Source organism: Salvelinus fontinalis, chromosome 1 (assembly GCF_029448725.1).
Source record: "Salvelinus fontinalis isolate EN_2023a chromosome 1, ASM2944872v1, whole genome shotgun sequence".
Taxonomy (NCBI): domain Eukaryota; kingdom Metazoa; phylum Chordata; class Actinopteri; order Salmoniformes; family Salmonidae; genus Salvelinus; species Salvelinus fontinalis.
The window spans coordinates 40,237,530-40,256,591 of NC_074665.1; the positions used below are offsets into that span (position 1 = coordinate 40,237,530).

At 42.7% G+C, this 19,062-nt stretch overlaps 1 protein-coding gene across 2 annotated transcripts in view; it reads left to right on the forward strand.

The window, feature by feature from the left end:
• afap1l2 (actin filament associated protein 1-like 2) overlaps positions 1-19,062 on the forward strand; it is a 159,539-nt gene that overhangs the window by 84,375 nt on the left and 56,102 nt on the right. For both annotated transcript variants that reach the window (XM_055921013.1, XM_055921006.1), the window contains exons 5-6: positions 8,539-8,644; positions 15,811-16,025. In XM_055921013.1, coding sequence (XP_055776988.1) covers positions 8,539-8,644; positions 15,811-16,025 — 321 coding nt within the window. The remainder of the gene's footprint in view (positions 1-8,538; positions 8,645-15,810; positions 16,026-19,062) is intronic.

Genomic DNA, 19,062 nt, shown 5'->3' on the forward strand with positions numbered 1-19,062 from the left:
CTTCAGAGTTCAAGTAACAGACATCTCAATTCACTGCATGAATCAAGCCTTTATGGTTGAATTGCTGCAAAGAAACCACTACTAAAAGACACCAATAATAAGAAGATACTTGCTTGGGCCAAGAAACACAAGCAATAGACTTTAGACAAATGGAAATCTGTAATTTTGTCTGGTGTGTCCAATTTAGAGATTTTTGGTTCCAACCGCCCTGTCTTTGTGAGACGCAGAGTAGATCTCTGCATGTGTGGTTCCCACCGTGAAGCATGGAGGAGGAGGTGTGCTGGTGTAGGGGTGCTTTGCTGGTGATACTGTCAGTGATGTATTTAGAATTCAAGGCACACTTAACCAGCATGGCTACCTCAGCATTCTGCAGTGATACGTCATCCCACCTGGTTTGGCTCTTAGTGGGACTATCATTCATTTTTCAAAAGGTCAATAATGCAAAACACACCTCCAGCCTGTGTAAGGACTATTTGACCAAGAAGGTGAGTGATGGAGTACTGCATCAGATGACCTGGCCTCCACAATCACCCAACCTCAACCCAGTTGAGATGGTTTGGGATGACTTGGACCGCAGAGTGAAGGGAAAAGCAGCCAACATCTGCTCAGCATATATGGAAACTCTTTCAAGACCTTTGGAAAAGTATTCCCCATGAAGCTGGTTGAGAGAATGCCAAGAGTGTGCAAAGCTGTCATCAAGGCAAAGGGTAGCTACATTGAAGAATCTCAAATATAAAATATATTTTGATTTGTTTAGCACTTTTTTAGTTACTACATGATTCCATATGTGTATGTCATAGTTTTGATGTCTACACTAATATACACTGCTCCAAAAAATAAAGGGAACACTTAAACAACACAATGTAACTCCAAGTCAATCACACTTCTGTGAAATCAAACTGTCACCTTAGGAAGCAACACTGATTGACAATAATGTCACATGCTGTTGTGCAAATGGAATAGACAAAAGGTGGAAATTATAGGCAATTAGCAAGACACCCCCAATAAAGGAGTGGTTCTGCAGGTGGTAACCACAGACCACTTCTCAGTTCCTATGCTTCCTGGCTGATGTTTTGGTCACTTTTGAATGCTGGCGGTGCTTTCACTCTAGTGGTAGCATGACACGGAGTCTACAACCCACACAAGTAGCTCAGGTAGTGCAGCTCATCCAGGATGGCACATCAATGCGAGCTGTGGCAAGAAGGTTTGCTGTGTCTGTCAGCGTAGTGTCCAGAGCATGGAGGCGCTACCAGGAGACAGGCCAGTACATCAGGAGACGTGGAGGAGGCCGTAGGAGGGCAACAACCCAGCAGCAGGACCGCTACCTCCGCCATTGTGCAAGGAGGAGCACTGCCAGAGCCCTGCAAAATGACCTCCAGCAGGCCACAAATGTGCATGTGTCTGCTCAAACGGTCAAAAACAGACTCCGTGAGGGTGGTATGAGGGCCCGACGTCCACAGGTGGGGGTTGAGCTTACAGCCCAACACCGTGCAGGACGTTTGGCATTTGCCAGAGAACACCAAGATTGGCAAATTCGCCAATGGCGCCCTGTGCTCTTCACAATTTTGGCCCATTCCTTTGGAAGACCCATTTTCCTTTGGAAGACCCATTTGCGACCAAGCTTTAACTTCCTGACTGATGTCTTGAGATGTTGCTTCAATATATCCACATAATTTTCTTCCCTCATGAAGCTATCTATTTTGTGAAGTGCACCGGTCCCTCCTGCAGCAAAGTACCCCCACAACATCATGCTGCCACCCCCGTGCTTCATGGTTGGGATGGTGTTCTTTGGGCTTGCAAGCCTCCCCCTTTTTCCTCCAAACATAACGATGGTCATTATGGCCAACATTTCTATTTTTGTTTCATCAGACCCGATAACATTTCTCCAAAAAGTACAATCTTTGTCCCCATGTGCAGTTGCAAACCGTAGTCTGGCTTTTTTTATGCCGGTTTTGGAGCAGTGGCTTCTTCCTTGCTGAGCAGCATTTCAGGTTTCATTTAAACATTTTACATTTTATTTATCCATTATTTTACCAGGTATGTTGACTGAGAACACGTTCTCATGTACAGCTACGACCTCAGGAATAGTTACAGGGGAGAGGAGGGGGATGAATGAGCCAATTACAAACTGGGGATTATTAGGTGACCACGATGGTGTGAGGGCCAGATTGGGAATTTAGCCAGGACACCTGGGTTAACACCCCTACTCTTACAATAAGTGCCATGGGATCTTTAATGACCTCAGAGAGTCAGGACACCCATTTAACGTCCCATCCGAAAGACTGCACCCTACACAGGGCAGTGTCCCCAATCACTGCCCTGGGGCATTGGGATATTTTTTTAAACCAGAGGAAAGAGTGCCTCTTACTGGCCCTCCAACACCACTTCCAGCAGCATCTGGTCTCCCATCCAGGGACTGACCAGGACCAACCCTGCTTAGCTTCAGAAGCAAGCCAGCAGTGGTATACAGGGTGGTATGCTGCTTATGGTTATCTTTGTATAGAACTCTTTTTACTGTAGATATAGATATTTTTGTACCTGTTTTCTCCAGCATCTTCACAAGGTCCTTTGCTGTTGTTCTGGGATTGATTTGCACTTTTCACACCAAAGTACATTAATCTCTAGGAGACAGAACGCGGCTCCTTCCTGAGCAGTATGACGGCTGCGCGGTCCCATGGTGTTTATACTTGCGTACTATTGTTTGTACAGATGAACGTGGTACCTTCATTCATTTGGAAATTGAACCAGATGAACCAGACTTGTGGAGGTCTACAATTTTTTTTCAGAGTTCTTGGCTGATTTCTTTTAATTTTCCCATGATGTCAAGCAAAAAAGCACTGAGTTTAAAGGTAGGTCTTGAAATACATCCACAGGTACACCTCCAATTGACTCAAATGATGTCAATTAGCCTATCAGAAGCTTCTAAAGCCATGAATTTTCCAAGCTGTTTAAAGGCAAAGTCAACTTAGTGTATGTAAACTTCTGACCCACTGGAATTATGATACAGTGAATTAATCTGCCTGTAAACAATTATTGGAAAAATGATTTGTGTCATGCACAAAGTAGATGTCCTAAACGACTTGCCAAAACTATAGTTTGTTAACAAGAAATGTGTGGAGTGGTTGAATAACGAGTTTTACTGACTCCAACCTAAGTGTATGTAAACTTCCGACTTCAACTGTAGCTTATGCGCATGAACGTTCAATTTATCGAATCAGTTATTGTTTTGTTGCACAAACCGCGAGCAACAGCTGTCATACTCAGACATTTCTCTCAAAACATAGAGATGTAAATTTACAGACGTGGTGTTTTGTGCTCATGCACATTTATTTATTTTTATTTAACATTTATTTAACTAGGCAAGTCAGTTAAGAACAAATTCTTATTTGCAATGATCGCCTACGAACAGTGCGTTAAGTGCCTTGTTCAGGGGCAGAACGGCATATTTTACCTTGTCAGCTCGGGGATTCGATCTAGCAACCTTTCGGTTACTGGTCCAACTGGCACATAATCACATTACCATATCTCCTCGAGTAAAACTAATCCTGTCCAGCTAGGGCACAATAGGGCCTGACCTATAACCAGATGTTGAAATCAGGCTTATTTTTGGTTCTGTATGAAAGTTGAAAATGAGTCATTTATAGATGTCTATGTTTGGACCAAATCAAGGCTGTTCCAGACCAAACAAATGTCTATGATTGGTTCAGATTTAATCCGGACCGGACCAAAAATGTATGTCCGTGGACGTTGAAATCCAAGCCGATCTGAACCCCTCCAAATCTGAACCAAACACAGAAGTCTATGATTGGTTCAGATTTGGTCCGGATCGGACCAAAAACCAATGTCTGTGGATGTGGAAATCAAGTCCGGAACGGCACCAAGAAAAGACATCCAAAGGCGTTGGTGTCGGTCCGTTGTTACTGAGGTGTAGACTACAGTGTTGCCTGAAATATCATTTTATGAATGTCCATCTATGCGGTAAGCCTACTGTTTGTAAATCAGGCCATTGCATTGCCTTTATTAGTCCTGATTCCTGTGTCTAAATCGATTTGGCTATTTAAGCTCTGAATATCAGCTACCCGACTTTATCAAATCCTATTTTATTTGTCACATGCGCCGAATACAACTTACTTATGACCCCCTTAACCAACAATGCCAGCATTGGTTATCAGCAGGAGTTATCGCGGGCGTATTTGCAATGTGTTTACACAGCGGGAAACGCAGAAGTATTTTCTTTTTCGCTATGATCAGCTTTTCAAAAAAACTTAAGATACAAACTTGAAACCACTAATCATGACAATGGGGTGAAATTCCTGGACAACAGTTGTCAATAAAAAAAATAAAAAAACGATTTAAGTGGGCAGGTCAGTTAAGTTCTTATTTACAATGATGGCCTACCCCGGCCAAACCCGGATGACGCTGGGCCAATTGTGCGCCTCCCTATGGGACTCCCAATCAAGGCTGGATGTGATACAGCCTGGATTTGAACTAGGGACTGTAGTAACGCCTCTTACACTGAGATGCAGAGCCCTTGCCCACTGCGCCACTCGTCCTGTTTTTAGGTTATATTGTTTGTTAACATGACAGCTCATTTTTTTATTTGATTGTGCGCCATTTAGGTTAGACTATTTGATCAGAGAAACCTGCATGATGTAAAAAGTGTCCATTTAATCCTGCATAATGAGCGGGCAGGTCGTGCCTATAGCATATTGCCATCACATTAATAAATTGGTTATCACAAACTCTGAACACCGTAACGCATGTGACAGCAAAATGGATGTAGAGGACGTGACAAATAAACTAAAAACAGGAATATTTATAGGTTGCTCAGGAGGTAAAAGGAAAGACAGATGTGTGGAATAAATGTGACTAAACAAAGGTAAGGAGCAAGGGCTGCGTGCAAATTATGTGTGCCAAACAGGTGCTGTATAGATTGCAATATAATGTTTCTGACCGTTTGGAACAATGTAAACAACACTAAATAAGTATAAGCATACCAGAGAGTCTGTTGTAACTTTTTTTTGTCAAGCCTTTATTACAGCAAAAACTAAAACCAGTCACATTCATTTTTTTTTCCGTTTAAGCTAATTATTCAAGGCTCGCTTTATTTTATTTTAAAACTAAAATGCTTCATTTAATTTCAAATGACGAATTACTCGTATGCTGTGTGATGACATGAACAAATGAATGATTGATTGATACAGTAGCCTATAGAAGTATTGAATTACAGGCCTGAGTAAATTACGGTATTAAGACTAAACAGGATGTGCTTCTAGGCCTACAGCTCGATGGTGGTTATAGAAGGCTGCTATACTAAGCCTACTACCGGAGACACCTGAAACCCCACCTCTTTAAGGAATACCTAGGATAGGATAAAGTAATCCTTCTAACCCCCCCCCCCCCCCCTTAAAAGAGTTAGATGCACTATTGTAAAGTGGTTGTTCCACTAGATATCATAAGGTGAATGCACCAATTTGTAAGTCGTTCTGGATAAGAGCGTCTGCTAAATGACTTAAATGTAAATGTAAATGTACTAATGATAAGAACATTACTTATTATAATAATAATAATAGTAATAATAACAATAAGTAGGACATCAAGAAAAAAAGAACGTTGTTATTATTACAAATATCATTTTTCAGACAATTTGGAACAGTGTAAACACTACATAAATTATAAATAATACCAGGGAGGCTGTTCTAACAAAAACAAGTGTAAAGGCTTTATTACAGCAAAGCAAAGATTAAAAACAGCAACATTTTTTCAATTGTTTACGTGAGGCTTGGTGCTCACAGAATCAGTAGGCTATTAAACATACACTCAAACAGGCAACAGAAGCAGGATCTATCCTATTTCTGTAGATATATTGATGGTTTATTAAGCCAGGCACATTTAAGAGTTAGGCTGTTGATTATAGACCTACTTAAGTTCCGGTTTCCTCTCTCCTCTTAGACAATGAGGCAACGGCTGTTTTCTCCTCTCCTCATTTTGCTGCTGCCTCCGCGGCATTGTTCTCAACACCAATATGCTGGTTAACTTGGTTACCGCAGGAGCGGTAGAGATACTCTTAATGATCAGCTATGAAAAGCCAACTGACATTTACTCCTGAGGTGCTGACTTGCTACACCCTCGATAACTACTGTGATTATTATTCTTTGACCATGCTGGTCATTTATGAACATTTGAACATCTTGGCCATGTTCTGTTATATAATCTCCACCCGGCACAGCCAGAAGAGGACTGGCCACCCTTCATAGCCTGGTTCCTCTCTAGGTTTCTTCCTAGGTTTTGGCCTTTCTAGGGAGTTTTTCCTAGCCACCGTGCTTCTACACCTGCATTGCTTGCTGTTTGGGGTTTCAGGCTGGGTTTCTGTACAGCACTTTGAGATATTAGCTGATGTACGAAGGGCTATATGAATAAATTTGATTTGATTTGATCTTTGCTATTATGCACATATAAACATGGTCTAGGAAAAGGCGCCAATTCAACAGCGCACTGATGTGTTTCAGAACTGTGAACAGCGACTGCTAGCTTTCCAATGAGAGAGAAAGCGCATTTGTTATAAAATAATATTATTTTTTATTAGTGTTGCACCATTGTTCTTATGTAATATAACCATATACAATTTCAGAAGCACATGTGTTAAACTGATGGACTATGCCATCCCCGAGGCCTCCACAATGAATCAGTCCACTCAGACAGGTATTTTGTACACCATGATATATACTGTGTATATATATATATATATATATATCTTTTTTTTCTCGACTAAAGAAATCTCGGTCGTCCAACAGCCTATCGAGTAACATTCGACCAGTTGACTAAATGGGGTCAGCTCTAAATCAGATCAAAGTATGATGACCAATGTATGAAAAATCACTGTTTTCACATTCATAAAGTTGGATCATAAAGTTTACTGGTCCTCTCCCACATGTCAAACACTTGGATTCAGGAGGCAGGATTATTAATGGGATTATTAATGGGACACCCTAACACACATTTTAGTACACCAATGGTAACATGATATTCCCTTACCTAATTTAAATTAGTCCTGCCTTCTAACCAACATTGCAGAAAGTGTGTTTGCAGAGGGGCGTGGTTTATATAGCTAGAAAGCTACTCTACTGGTGTCAACATTTGACTGTAGGCTCTCAGCAAATATAATTCAAAGTTTACACTATTCATCTATGGCAAAGACACTTATATGTTTCCTCTTTCATCTGTGTCTGGTGTTAGCTAGTTACTGGCTATCTTGGTCTTCAGCCAGCATAGAACGAAAGGGGCGGGAAGGGTCGTTAAAAACTGTCCTGTCAAGACATCTGTCAGTGCTGCTGCGAATCACATCACAATTGACATGCCAAATGGAATATCTATAAAATAAATGACATCATTTATGCAATTTCAATGTTTGAGTTGCTTTGTGTATCACCATATTAGTTTGAGATTATTTGACTGCAACACTGCTCACTACATTCACGTTTCCAGAAATAGGCGTTTCAAAGAGCTGTCAGTTAAGGAGAGCGCATGAATATACCCACTCAACCTGTCTTTTCAATCTTCCTCGTCGTTAGCCGTGAGAGAGAAATACATGTTTCTCAAATTTGGGGCATTTCATAGTGACTCAAAAGGCTATTTTAAATGGGAATCAGAATGACTGTTTAGGACCTTTCAAACAATGTGGTTTTGACGGAAGATGGGAATGTCTTCTTGAGAAGTAGTAAAAGTGCTTAACTCTTAATTTATATCCGTCCTCGTGTAGTGAGAAGTCTGGCCAGGCAGTAAATGCTTCAAGCAGTAGACGTTGTGGAGAAACTCAGCAGACCGCTGGCCTGAGGGGATGTTGTAACAGTGTGAATTGTAGATGACTGGACCCGAGGGGGGAGAGGTGAAATGCTTGAGTGATTTGGGCAAGCTAGGTAGCCCAGCCTGTGCGGTGTGCTGTGTTACCACCCCAAGGCAAACACATGTGGAATTCCCATCCTAGTCCAGGCAGAGTCTAAGGTCAGAGGAGGATTGGAATTCCCCCCTTTTACTCAGAAAGGAGAGCCCAGTCGAGAGACAGGTGCTTTGACCAATCACCAATCAGGGGAACCCCCAGATTTGAAAGATGTTTCATGGAGGTGTGTGTGTGTGTGTGTGTGTGTGTGTGTGTGTGTGTGTGTGTGTGTGTGTGTGTGTGTGTGTGTGTGTGTGTGTGTGTGTGTGTGTGTGTGTGTGTGTGTGTGTGTGTGTAATTCAATTGTGTAAGATAGAGCAGGGTTTCCGGAAGAACAGGGTTTCCGACCCCCCCCCCCCCCCCCCCCCCCCCCACACACACACACACACACACAGCTGACTCAAATAACCAACTCATCATCAATCTTTGATGATTTGAATCTGCCGTCTAGTGCTGGCGCAAAAAAACAAAACGCGCACCCAAGGACCGAGTTTGGGAAACCCTGAGATCAAGTACAAGAGACAATAGAAGAAACCTCTCTCTCTCTCTCTCTCTCCTCCTATCCTTCTGTCTCTCTGCCTCCTCCTTTCCTTCTCTCGCAGGTTTTTGATGGGAGAGAGCCCTTCCCCAAGCCCTCGGCCCCGGCCTGCTTGGAGCTTCAGGAGGGATATTACGAGGAGGCCCAGCCCTATGATTCAGCCATGAACTGTGAGTTCCTGCCCTGTCCCTGATTTTACTGGGAAACTGAAATTTGTTTTTACCAAACTAGAGGCGACACAACTCTAGATCACCTTTACTCCACACACAGGGCCTTCCCTCACCCTCCCTTTGGCAAATCAGACCATAACTCTATCTTCCTGCTTACAAGCAAAAACTCAAACAGGAAGTTCCAGTGACGTGCTCAATATGGAAGTTGTCTAGACTGTTTCGCTAGCACAGATTGGAATATATTCCCGGGATTCATCCGATAACATTGAGGAGTTTACCACATAAGTCACGGCTTCATTAGTAAGTGCATTGACATCGTCGTCCCCACAGTGACCGGTACATACTGTACGTACATATGTAACCGATGTGAAATGGCTAGCTAGTTAGCGGGGTGCGCGCTAATAGCGTTTCAATCGGTGATGTCACTCGCTCTGAGACTTTGAAGTAGTTGTTCCCCTTGCTCTGCAAGGACCACAGCTTTTGTGGAGCGATGGGTAACAATGATTCGAGGGTGACTGTTGTCGATGTGTGCAGAGGGTCCCTGGATCGAGGCAAGGAGAGGTACGGAAGCTATACTTTACATTGATGCTGTTGATCCAGATCACTGGTTGCTGCGGAAAAGGAGGAGGTCAAAAGGAAGGTGAATGTAACCGATGTGAAATGGTTAGCGGGGTGCGCGATAATAGCGTTTCAATCGGTGAACTCACTCGCTCTGAGACCTTGAAGTAGTTGTTCCCCTTGCTCTGCAAGGGCCGTGGCTTTTGTGGAACGATGGGTAACGATGCTTCGAAGGTGGCTGTTGTTGATGTGTGCAGAGGGTCCCTGGTTCGAGCCCAGGTAGGGGCGAGGAGAGGGACGGAAGCTATACTGTTACACATACCCCAACCAGAACCCATGGATTACAGGCAACATCCGCACTGAGCTAAAGGCTAGATCTGCCGCTATTCAAGGAGTGGAACACTAATCTGGACCCTTATGAGAAATCCCGCTACGACCTCCGACGAGCCATCAAACAGGCAAAGCGTTAATACAGGACTAAGATCAAATCCTACTGCGCCGGCTCTGACGCTAGAGGAATGTGTCAGGCTTTGCAAACTTTCACGAATTACAAAGGGAAAACCAGCTGTGAGCTGCACAGCGACACAAGCATACCAGATGAGCGACACTACACCAGTAGAGTGCATGTGTCAGCATATGGTCTCACAAGGGGTCTGAGGATCTCATCTCGGTACCTAATGGCAGTCAGGTTACCTCTGGCGAGCACATAGAGGGCTGTGCGGCCCCACAAAGAAATGCCACCCCACACCATGACTGACCCACCGCCAAACCGGTCATGCTGGAGGATGTTGCAGGCAGCAGAACGTTCTCCACGGCGTCTCCAGACTCTGTCACGTCTGTCACATCTGTCACATGTGCTCAGTGTGAACCTCCTTTCATCTGTGAAGAGGACAGGGCGCCAGTGGCGAATTTGCCAATCTTGGTGTTCTCTGGCAAATGCCAAAAATCCTACACGGTGTTGGGCTGTAAGCACATTTGTGGCCTGCCCGAGGTCATTTTGCAGGGCTCTGGCAGTGCTCCTCCTTGCACAAAGGAGGAGGTAGCGGTCCTGCTGCTGGGTTGTTGCCCTCCTACGGCCTCCTCCACGTCTCCTGATGTACTGGCCTGTCTCCTGGTAGCGCCTCCATGCTCTGGACACTACGCTGACAGACACAGCAAACCTTCTTGCCACAGCTCGCATTGATGTGCCATCCTGGATGAGCTGCACTACCTGAGCCACTTGTGTGGGTTGTAGACTCCGTCTCATGCTACCACTAGAGTGAAAGCACCGCCAGAATTCAAAAGTGACCAAAACATCCGCCAGGAAGCATAGGAATTGAGAAGTGGTCTGTGGTCACCACCTGCAGAACCACTCCTTTATTGGGGGTGTCTTGCTAATTGCCTATAATTTCCACCTTTTGTCTATTCCATTTGCACAACAGCATGTGACATTTATTGTCAATCAGTGTTGCTTCCTAAGTGGACAGTTTGATTTCACAGAAGTGTGATTGACTTGGAGTTACATTGTGTTGTTTAAGTGTTCCCTTAATTTTTTTGAGCAGTGTTTTTCATTTTCCATACATTTGCAAAAAAAAAAAAAAATCTGATTCACTTTGTCATTATGGGGTATTATGTGTAGATGGGAAAAATAAATACATATTTAATCCATTTTAAATTCAGGCTGTAACACAACAAAATGTGAAAAAAGTTAAGGGGTGTGAATACTTTCTGAAGGCTCTGAATATCATAACCATTGCAGAATAAATTGCTCACCTTTTCTGGCCATGATGAGTTCATATTCCTGAAGTAGCCATACACCAAATTAACATGCACATCTCTCATTTAATTGGGCCTTTTAGGCTAGATAGGCTGTGATCATTTCAAGCAATTTCATTCTTTCGACAGGGAGTGAGGTTTATAACATTACAGTAAAATTTAACAGGTGAACAGACTGTTGATCTTTTGCATTGAAGTGTGTAGGCTACCACTGTTTTGTAGGCCTACTATAGTTTAAATGTTTTCCAGAGTAGGCAATGTTTCAGAATTTGTAGGTGGTGCAGAATATTTAGGTTCAGGAAAAAGTGAATGCTAAATATTTTTGCAATCAAACAATCTGTTTCCAGGTCCACAACAATTTGCAAATGTCTTTCAGAAACAGATATAGCAAAAAAAGAAAGCATTCTGCCAACATCTCCAAAGACATTTGTTCAAGTGCGCCAGGCATTGCTATTTTCTTTAGATACTGTCTTGGCCTAATTCCAGTACTTCCAAAATATACAACAAATAAGGGTGAATGATGGGCATTTTTCAGGGTGAGTTATAATGCTTGTTCGCGCGGGCAGTTGTACGACAGGTCTGATTTCTAATAGGAAACATGCGAATACATGGTGTTGGCAAATTTTTGAAATCTCAATATAAATCTCAATATTTTTATATTTTATAACGGTTGTCAATGAGGCCCCAGGCCTCAACCTCTTACTTGGCAGCAAACTGACCTTCCTGTCACACCACCAGGTCAGTGAGCGTGACAGAGATCAGCCACAGTAAGTGTAGTGTGTATTTTAGAATAACTACTTGCAGCAAGCTGACTAAGTTATTGAAAATTTAACATGAACTTCCCGATCACCAACTGCTATTAAGTTAATGGAAAATGCACAGTAACAGCTCTTGATTGTCACAAGCTCTTGCAAAGACTGTAGAACTGGGTGTGGACAACTGAGCTGCTCAACCTGCATAAACATAACGATAAAGCCACTTAAACTGGTACAACACTTCTACTAACGTTTGGTACAAATACAACATATTTTTGACCGTGCTCCAAAATATGCTAATGAGAACCCGCCACCCCATTGCCCACACCTACATTTCAAATTGCAGTAAAAGTAAGGGAAACAACAATAATTCGAATGTAAAAATACTGTGTTTTTGCTGCATCTCAGTAAGCACATCTGAAGTATCCTAGAAGTATAACTGTAGAACCTGTCACTGGTTCTATTTGGAACCAGGGGGTTCTTCATAAGAGGGTTCTAAATGGAACTCAAAAGGGTTCCCCTACAGGGACAAATCAAAGGGTTCTACGTGGCACCCAAAAGCGTTTCCCCATACACACAAATGACAGAATGTCTATTGGTTTGAATTGTTTTATAATCTTTATCATACCCACAGATCCAGTGTTGTAGCAGCAAATACAGGTTGCTGGCAACCGAAAGGTTGTCAGTTCACATCCCAAGTGAGGTTGACTCAAAAGTAATCTGAATTTTGCTGATCTGCAAAACCACGCCCATCTTTGCCATATTTCCCAACATGCTCTATTGCAGTTAGATTTCAAAAAATGGTTTGCTGCAATATCTGTGTTTTTGCATGTGCATTGATTGATTATGCTACACCAAGATAAATAACACACTTTTTAAAAACTAATCTAATCTGTTAGTTGCACCGGTTACTGAAATAGTTGTTCCAGTTTAGATGGTTTGAGTAGATTAGAGGAGCTGGCGTGGCTGGATGTTTTGTTTGAAACTGATGGCACGGCCAGTGGAGATGAGAAGGGATGGATTACGGTGGTGAACAAGAAGGGAAATAAGAGAAGTAAAGTGATTGTGGAATCTAGTAAAGCCTTGCTCTGACTCTTTGACTCTCTTTGACTCTGACTCTTTGAAGTTTTGAATTGATGGCGTTATATGGGAGATAATTGTGACGTCTCAGTGAACATCAGAGATGCGTTTGATAAGGTTGTATCAGTGAGGATAACTAATAATTTAGTTTTTTTGTCTCGCTTTGCTTTGGAATGTGTCGTTTGTGGATCTGCGTAGCAAGGGGGTTATCTCTGGAGTGGTGCCAGAAGTGAGTGCAAAGGATATAACTGAAGAAGTAGATGAAGTGGTTAGTGCACGCCGACAGACCTGTATGGTTGATGGAGAAGGGAAGCCCACACCATCCATTCTTTTGTTCTTTGAAGAAGAGTCTCTTCCTTCGCATGTATATTTGGGTTATGTGAGATACCCTGTAATGTAAACTATGTGGACATGTGTCAAGTGTATGTACTCTGGACAGTTCTGACTTAGAATATGTGGACACCTACAAATACCTAGGTGTGTGGTTAGACTGCAACCTCTCCTTCCAGACTCACAATAAGCATCTCCAATCCAAAATTAAATCTAGAATCAGCTTCCTATTTCGCAACAAAGCCTCCTTCACTCATGCTGCCAAACATATCCTTGTAAAACTGACTATCCTACCGATCCTTGACTTCGGCAATGTCATTTACAAAATAGCCTCCATCACTCTACTCAGCAAACTGGATGTAGTCTATCACCGTGCCATCCGTTTTGTCACCAAATCCCCATATACTACCCACCACTGCGACCTGTATGCTGTCGTTGGCTGGCCCTCGCTACATATTCGTCGCCAGACCCACTGGCTCCAGGTCATCTGTAAGTCTTTGCCTTTCCTTCCAGTTCTCTGCTGCCAATGACTGGAACGAATTGCAAAAATCACTGAAGTTGGAGATTTATATCTCCCTCTCTAACTTTAAGCATCAGCTGTCAGAGCAGCTTACCGATCACTGTACCTGTACACAGCCAATCTGTAAATAGCACACCAAACTACCTCATCCCCATATTGCTATTTATCTTCTTGCTCTTTTGCACCCCAGTATCTCTACTTGCACATCATCCTCTGCACATCTATCACTCCAGTGTTAATGCTAAATTGTAATTATTTTTGCCTCTATGGCCTATTTATTGCCTTACCTCCCTGCTCTTCGACATTTGCACACACTGTAAATAGATTATTTTCTAATGTGTTATTGACTGTACGTTTGTTTATGTGTAACTCTGTGTTGTTGTTTTTGTCCCACTGCTTTGCTTCATCTTGGCCAGGTCGCAGTTGTAAATGAGAACTTGTTCTCAACTGGCCTACCTGGTTAAATAAAGGTGAAATAAATCAAATAAATGGAGATGGGAGAAGTATTGTATGTCAGTTGAGGTGAAATGCTGCAATTGTGGTGGCGAGCATGTGCCCAAATTCATTAAGACCACTGTTAGGGAGAAGGAGACAGAGGTGGCAAGAGTAAGGGCTGTCCAGCGTGTCTCCTATCCAGAGGCGTTGAGAAGAGTTAAAGAAGGGTGTAACACTGAAGAAAGCACGGTAGTTGGATTAGAGAAACCAGTAAATCTTACTCACCAACAGGATCCTGACATGTTGCATGTTAAAAAGGTGGACTTTGTATCGTTTATTGTATTGGTTCTAAACTGCACAAAGCAAACAAAGAGGAAATCAGAGAAAATAGGCATTTTGTGAGTGGGGCTGAATTTTTTATTTTACAGCAGAGGCATTACAAGGAATCCTGTCGACGAGTGTTCCATCCTCATAGGCCCTTGCACCTGTGTAGGGATGTGATTTGGACTGTGACTGATTTTTTTATTTTGTTTTTGTATTGTATATTTTTTTCCCGTTTCCCCCAAAGGGATTATTAAGCCTGCACCCACACCGGCAGTCAGCGGAAGATTACTTTATGCTTTGAATGTTTTTTTTTTTTTTACAGTGTTACCGTAACTATATTGTGGAGATTACTTTTTAGTCTCTCTTGACTAACAGATTATTTATCTCTACGAGATGCACTGGTTAAATGAAGGTTACATTTTAAAAAGTTACAAAAGTGTAACCCAGCTTTGAAAGTGAACCCTGTCATTCAGGTCAAGTCTCCTTTGTTCTTTAGAAGGCTGTGTGTTTGGTTTGACCACAACTTTAAACGACACTACTTTAACAGTAGCCACATCTCACGTCGCAGGAAATGCACTGGTAGTTCCATATACACCCACACGTCAGAATTAGCAAGCCATGTTTCCAACATGACAGTTTATACGACTGGTAAATGCTACGCTTCGTGAAACACTGTTCGACACTAAACATGCTGGTTTGTGAGCGGTTATTCGCACTTATCTTTTCATAGAGGTAGGTTAAAAGGTTATTTATTGAGTATACGTATTAATGTGGCCATGAAAAAAAAAGTCTCACCGAGCTTAGCTTCTGTTTGCTAGCCTATTAATTCTGATAGTGTATGCAACCAAGCTTTTCAGGTCTATAAAATATATAATACAAGAAAAGAAATACATTTACTTATATATATCTATATATATATATAAGTACTTATATATGAGTTGCTCTTGTCTTTTCAAAGTTTCCTTTATACTGTATAGCATTGGGATAGTGCAACCCTGTCTTATTTTCCTCACTCTTGTCCTCTTCTCCCCTCCTCGTTCTCTCCTTTAGCCCTCTCCCTGTAGATTTGGGTTGTTTTGGTCTCCTCTCGGGAGCATCGACACAAGTAAAGAGCTCAGACAATGTGGTCTATGCTGTGATCACATGGGGTACCTGCCTATCTCCTATCAGTGTGCGAGTGTGTGTGTGCATGCTTGGGGGGCGAGGGGTCAACTGTGCATGTTTTCATACCTTTCTATGATGAGTGTGCAGTCCTCACCTCCGTGTGCAAACTAATTGCCTACTTAACAGGACAACGAAAAGTCATCACACACGCATTTCCAATTGGAATGTCATTAATTCATCCTCATCGTCTTCCACTTCCTCCTTGTCCTAACCTCACCTCTGACCCCCTTCCCTGTGTCTCCCAGATGACGGCGAGGCAGTGAGCAGCTCCTATGAGTCCTACGATGAGGAGGAAGTGACCAAGGGGAAGTCGTCATTGTCGGCGCAGCACCAGTGGCCGTCCACCGAGGCGTCCATCGAGCTGATGAAGGACGTGCGCATCTGCGCCTTCCTCTGGAGGAAGAAGTGGCTGGGCCAGTGGGCCAAGCAGCTGTGTGTCATTCGAGAACATCGCTTCCTGGTGAGTTGTAGGACTTAGACGGTTTAGATTGTCCCTACCCCCCCCCCCCCCCCCACACACACACACACGGAAATACGGTGAGAGGAGAGAACGAGGGTGAAATGGAGCTATAGCCACTAACTACACAGCCATGCTCATAAACCACCCACATTACGCTCTTGTCAAGTGAGGTGCCTTATCGTGTGTGGGGGACTACGTTCACATACTACTTGTAGGCGCTATAGTGAAAATAGCTCCACTTTTACATATACACAAATACTCAACCAATTTTGAAATGGAAAGTGCTCTCCTCTCTTTAGTAAGAATATGGTGCCTGACAGACTATCTACAGTGACATGAGGTAGCTATTTGTTTATGTAGTGTCATTTTAGGTGCAGGGTTCAGAAACTTCATTTCTGAGAAAATGTGATTCCCTGTGTAGGAAATGACAGAACATACTGGTTATTTAACATCCATTTATCTGTCGTTAAGGATCATGAGGATCATTAACGATAATGACAATTCGGTATCCTAATGGACCATAGGCATGGGCTGTTGTCCAAATTGGCCTAGCTTCCTTGAAAGTATAGGTGTTGGATAAGAGCATCTGCTAAATTACTCAAATGTAAATGTTAATATGGTCATTTAGTCCGTTTTTTTCCTAAGTGACTAAATTCTAACAATTGACAATTCAATTGTACGTATACCCAGTATATTATGTGGACCATTTGGCAGGTAAGAATATGGTTTTGGGGTCCAGGATGTTGGCCGCCGGGACCCAACAGCCCTGCTCAGGGCTGTACCCCTCCCAGTCCACCAGGTACTGGAGCCAACCCCCACGACATCGCGAGTCCAGGAGGGACCGGACTAGAGGTCGACCAATTTATGATTTTTCAACGCCGATACCAATACCGATTATTGGAGGACACCTAAAGCCGATACCGATTAATCGGCCGATTTATAAAAATAAAAAAAGTTTTATATATATCATACACACACACACACATTTTTGTAATAATGACAACTGCAACAATACTGAATGAACAATGAACACTTTTATTTTAACTTAATATAATACATAAATACACACACATACACACAGCTCTGAAGTGACAATGATACTGAAGAGTCTGCTTAGGAGACAAATACTCTCAACTGTTTGAATAAAAATTGAGTTTAAGTTACCTGTGATGAATGTTGAAAACAAAAACTGTCATTTCTATATGCAGGAAATCCTATTTTAATAATGGGCATGGTAAGAATTGACATTTACATTTAAGTCATTTAGCAGACGCTCTTATCCAGAGCGAATTACAAATTGGAAAGTTCATACATATTCATCCTGGTCCCCCCGTGGGAATTGACCCCTGGTCCCCCCGTGGGAATTGAACCCACAACCCTGGCGTTGCAAGCGCCATGCTCTACCAACTGAGCCACACGGGACCAAAGTGCGAGTCATAATTCCCATGACATCTTCTAGCAAAATCTGAAAAGCGGTTCCTTCATTTATTCCATAGGATATTTTTAGATTCACTTAAAATAAGGTCTGTTTCGTGTAGGCTTACACCACCTTGCCAATTTTATAACTGTGTAGATATCCATAGGACAAGGTAACTCTGATCAATATTGGCTAAATATAAGCAAAGATCATTTTTTGTAGAGTGGATTTATAAAAATATGTTGACAAACGTTACCTTATCCTATTGAGATTTACACGGGTATAAAAACGTCGAGGCGGTTTTAGCCTGCACGAAACACAGACCTTATTTGAAGTAGATCAAGACATTCTCAATGGAAGACATGAACGGTAAAATAACAAAGGAACCCCTTTCAAATTCAGCCACAAGTTATTACAGGAATTATAACGCGTTGACTATTTCTCTCTAAACCATATACCTTTGACTAATCCGGAAACTATCACCTCGAAAACAAAACGTTTATTCCGTTCCGTATTTTATCTAACGGATGGCATCCAAGAGTCTAAATATTCCTGTTACATTGCACAACCTTCAATGTTGTCATAATTACGTAAAATTCTGGCAAATTAGTTCACAAAGAGCCAGGCGGCCCAAACTGTTGCATATACCCTGACTGCGTGCAATGAACGCAAGAGAAATGACACAATTTCACCTGGTTAATATTGCCTGCTAACCTGGATTTCTTTTAGCTAAATATGCAGGTTTAAAAATATATACTTGTGTATTGATTTTAAGAAAGGCATTGATGTTTATGGTTAAGTACATATTGGAGCAATGACAGTCATTGATTGATTGTTTTTATAAGATAAGTTTAATGCTAGCTAGCAATTTACCTTAGCTTACTGCATTCGCGGCACAGGCAGGCTCCTCGTGGAGTGCAATGTAATCAGTGTTAGCGCATTGGACTAGTTAACTGTAAGGTTGCAAGATTGGATCCCCCGAGCTGACAAGGCTAAAAATCTGTCGTTCTGCCTCGTTCCTAGGCCGTCATTGAAAATAAGAATGTGTTCTTAACTGACTTGCCTAGTTAAATAAAGATTAAATAAAGGTGTAAAAAAATTACATAAAAAAAAAAAAAATCTGCAAATCGGTGCCAAAAAATACCGATATCCGATTGTTATGAAAACTTGAAATCGGCCCCGATTAATCGGTCGACCTCTAGACCGGACGGCATAGTCGGGGGTCCCATTGATGTCCAGGGGAGGCGGAGGGGTGTTGGGGGGGCACCAGCCAGGGGACCAGGAACCACCGGCTGAGAAGGGAAACATGAAAAGAGGGTGAGATCCGGTAGTTAATGGGGTGTTGCAATCGATATTCTACCTCGTTGACCCTCCGGAGGACCTTGAAGTGCCCCACAAACCGGGGGCTCAGCTAGATGTGATCTCCAGGATGGAACACGGGAGCCTCACTATGATGGCTGTCCGCCTGCTCCTTCTGGCAGCGGACAACACACCAGAAGGGGCTTCTGCCTGGCTCGGGGTCCACGGGCCCAGGGCCGGCTGATATCCCAGGTCACACTGGAAGGGAGTCAACATGATGGAGGAGTGACAAAGTGAGTTTTAGGAGTACTCCGCCCAGGG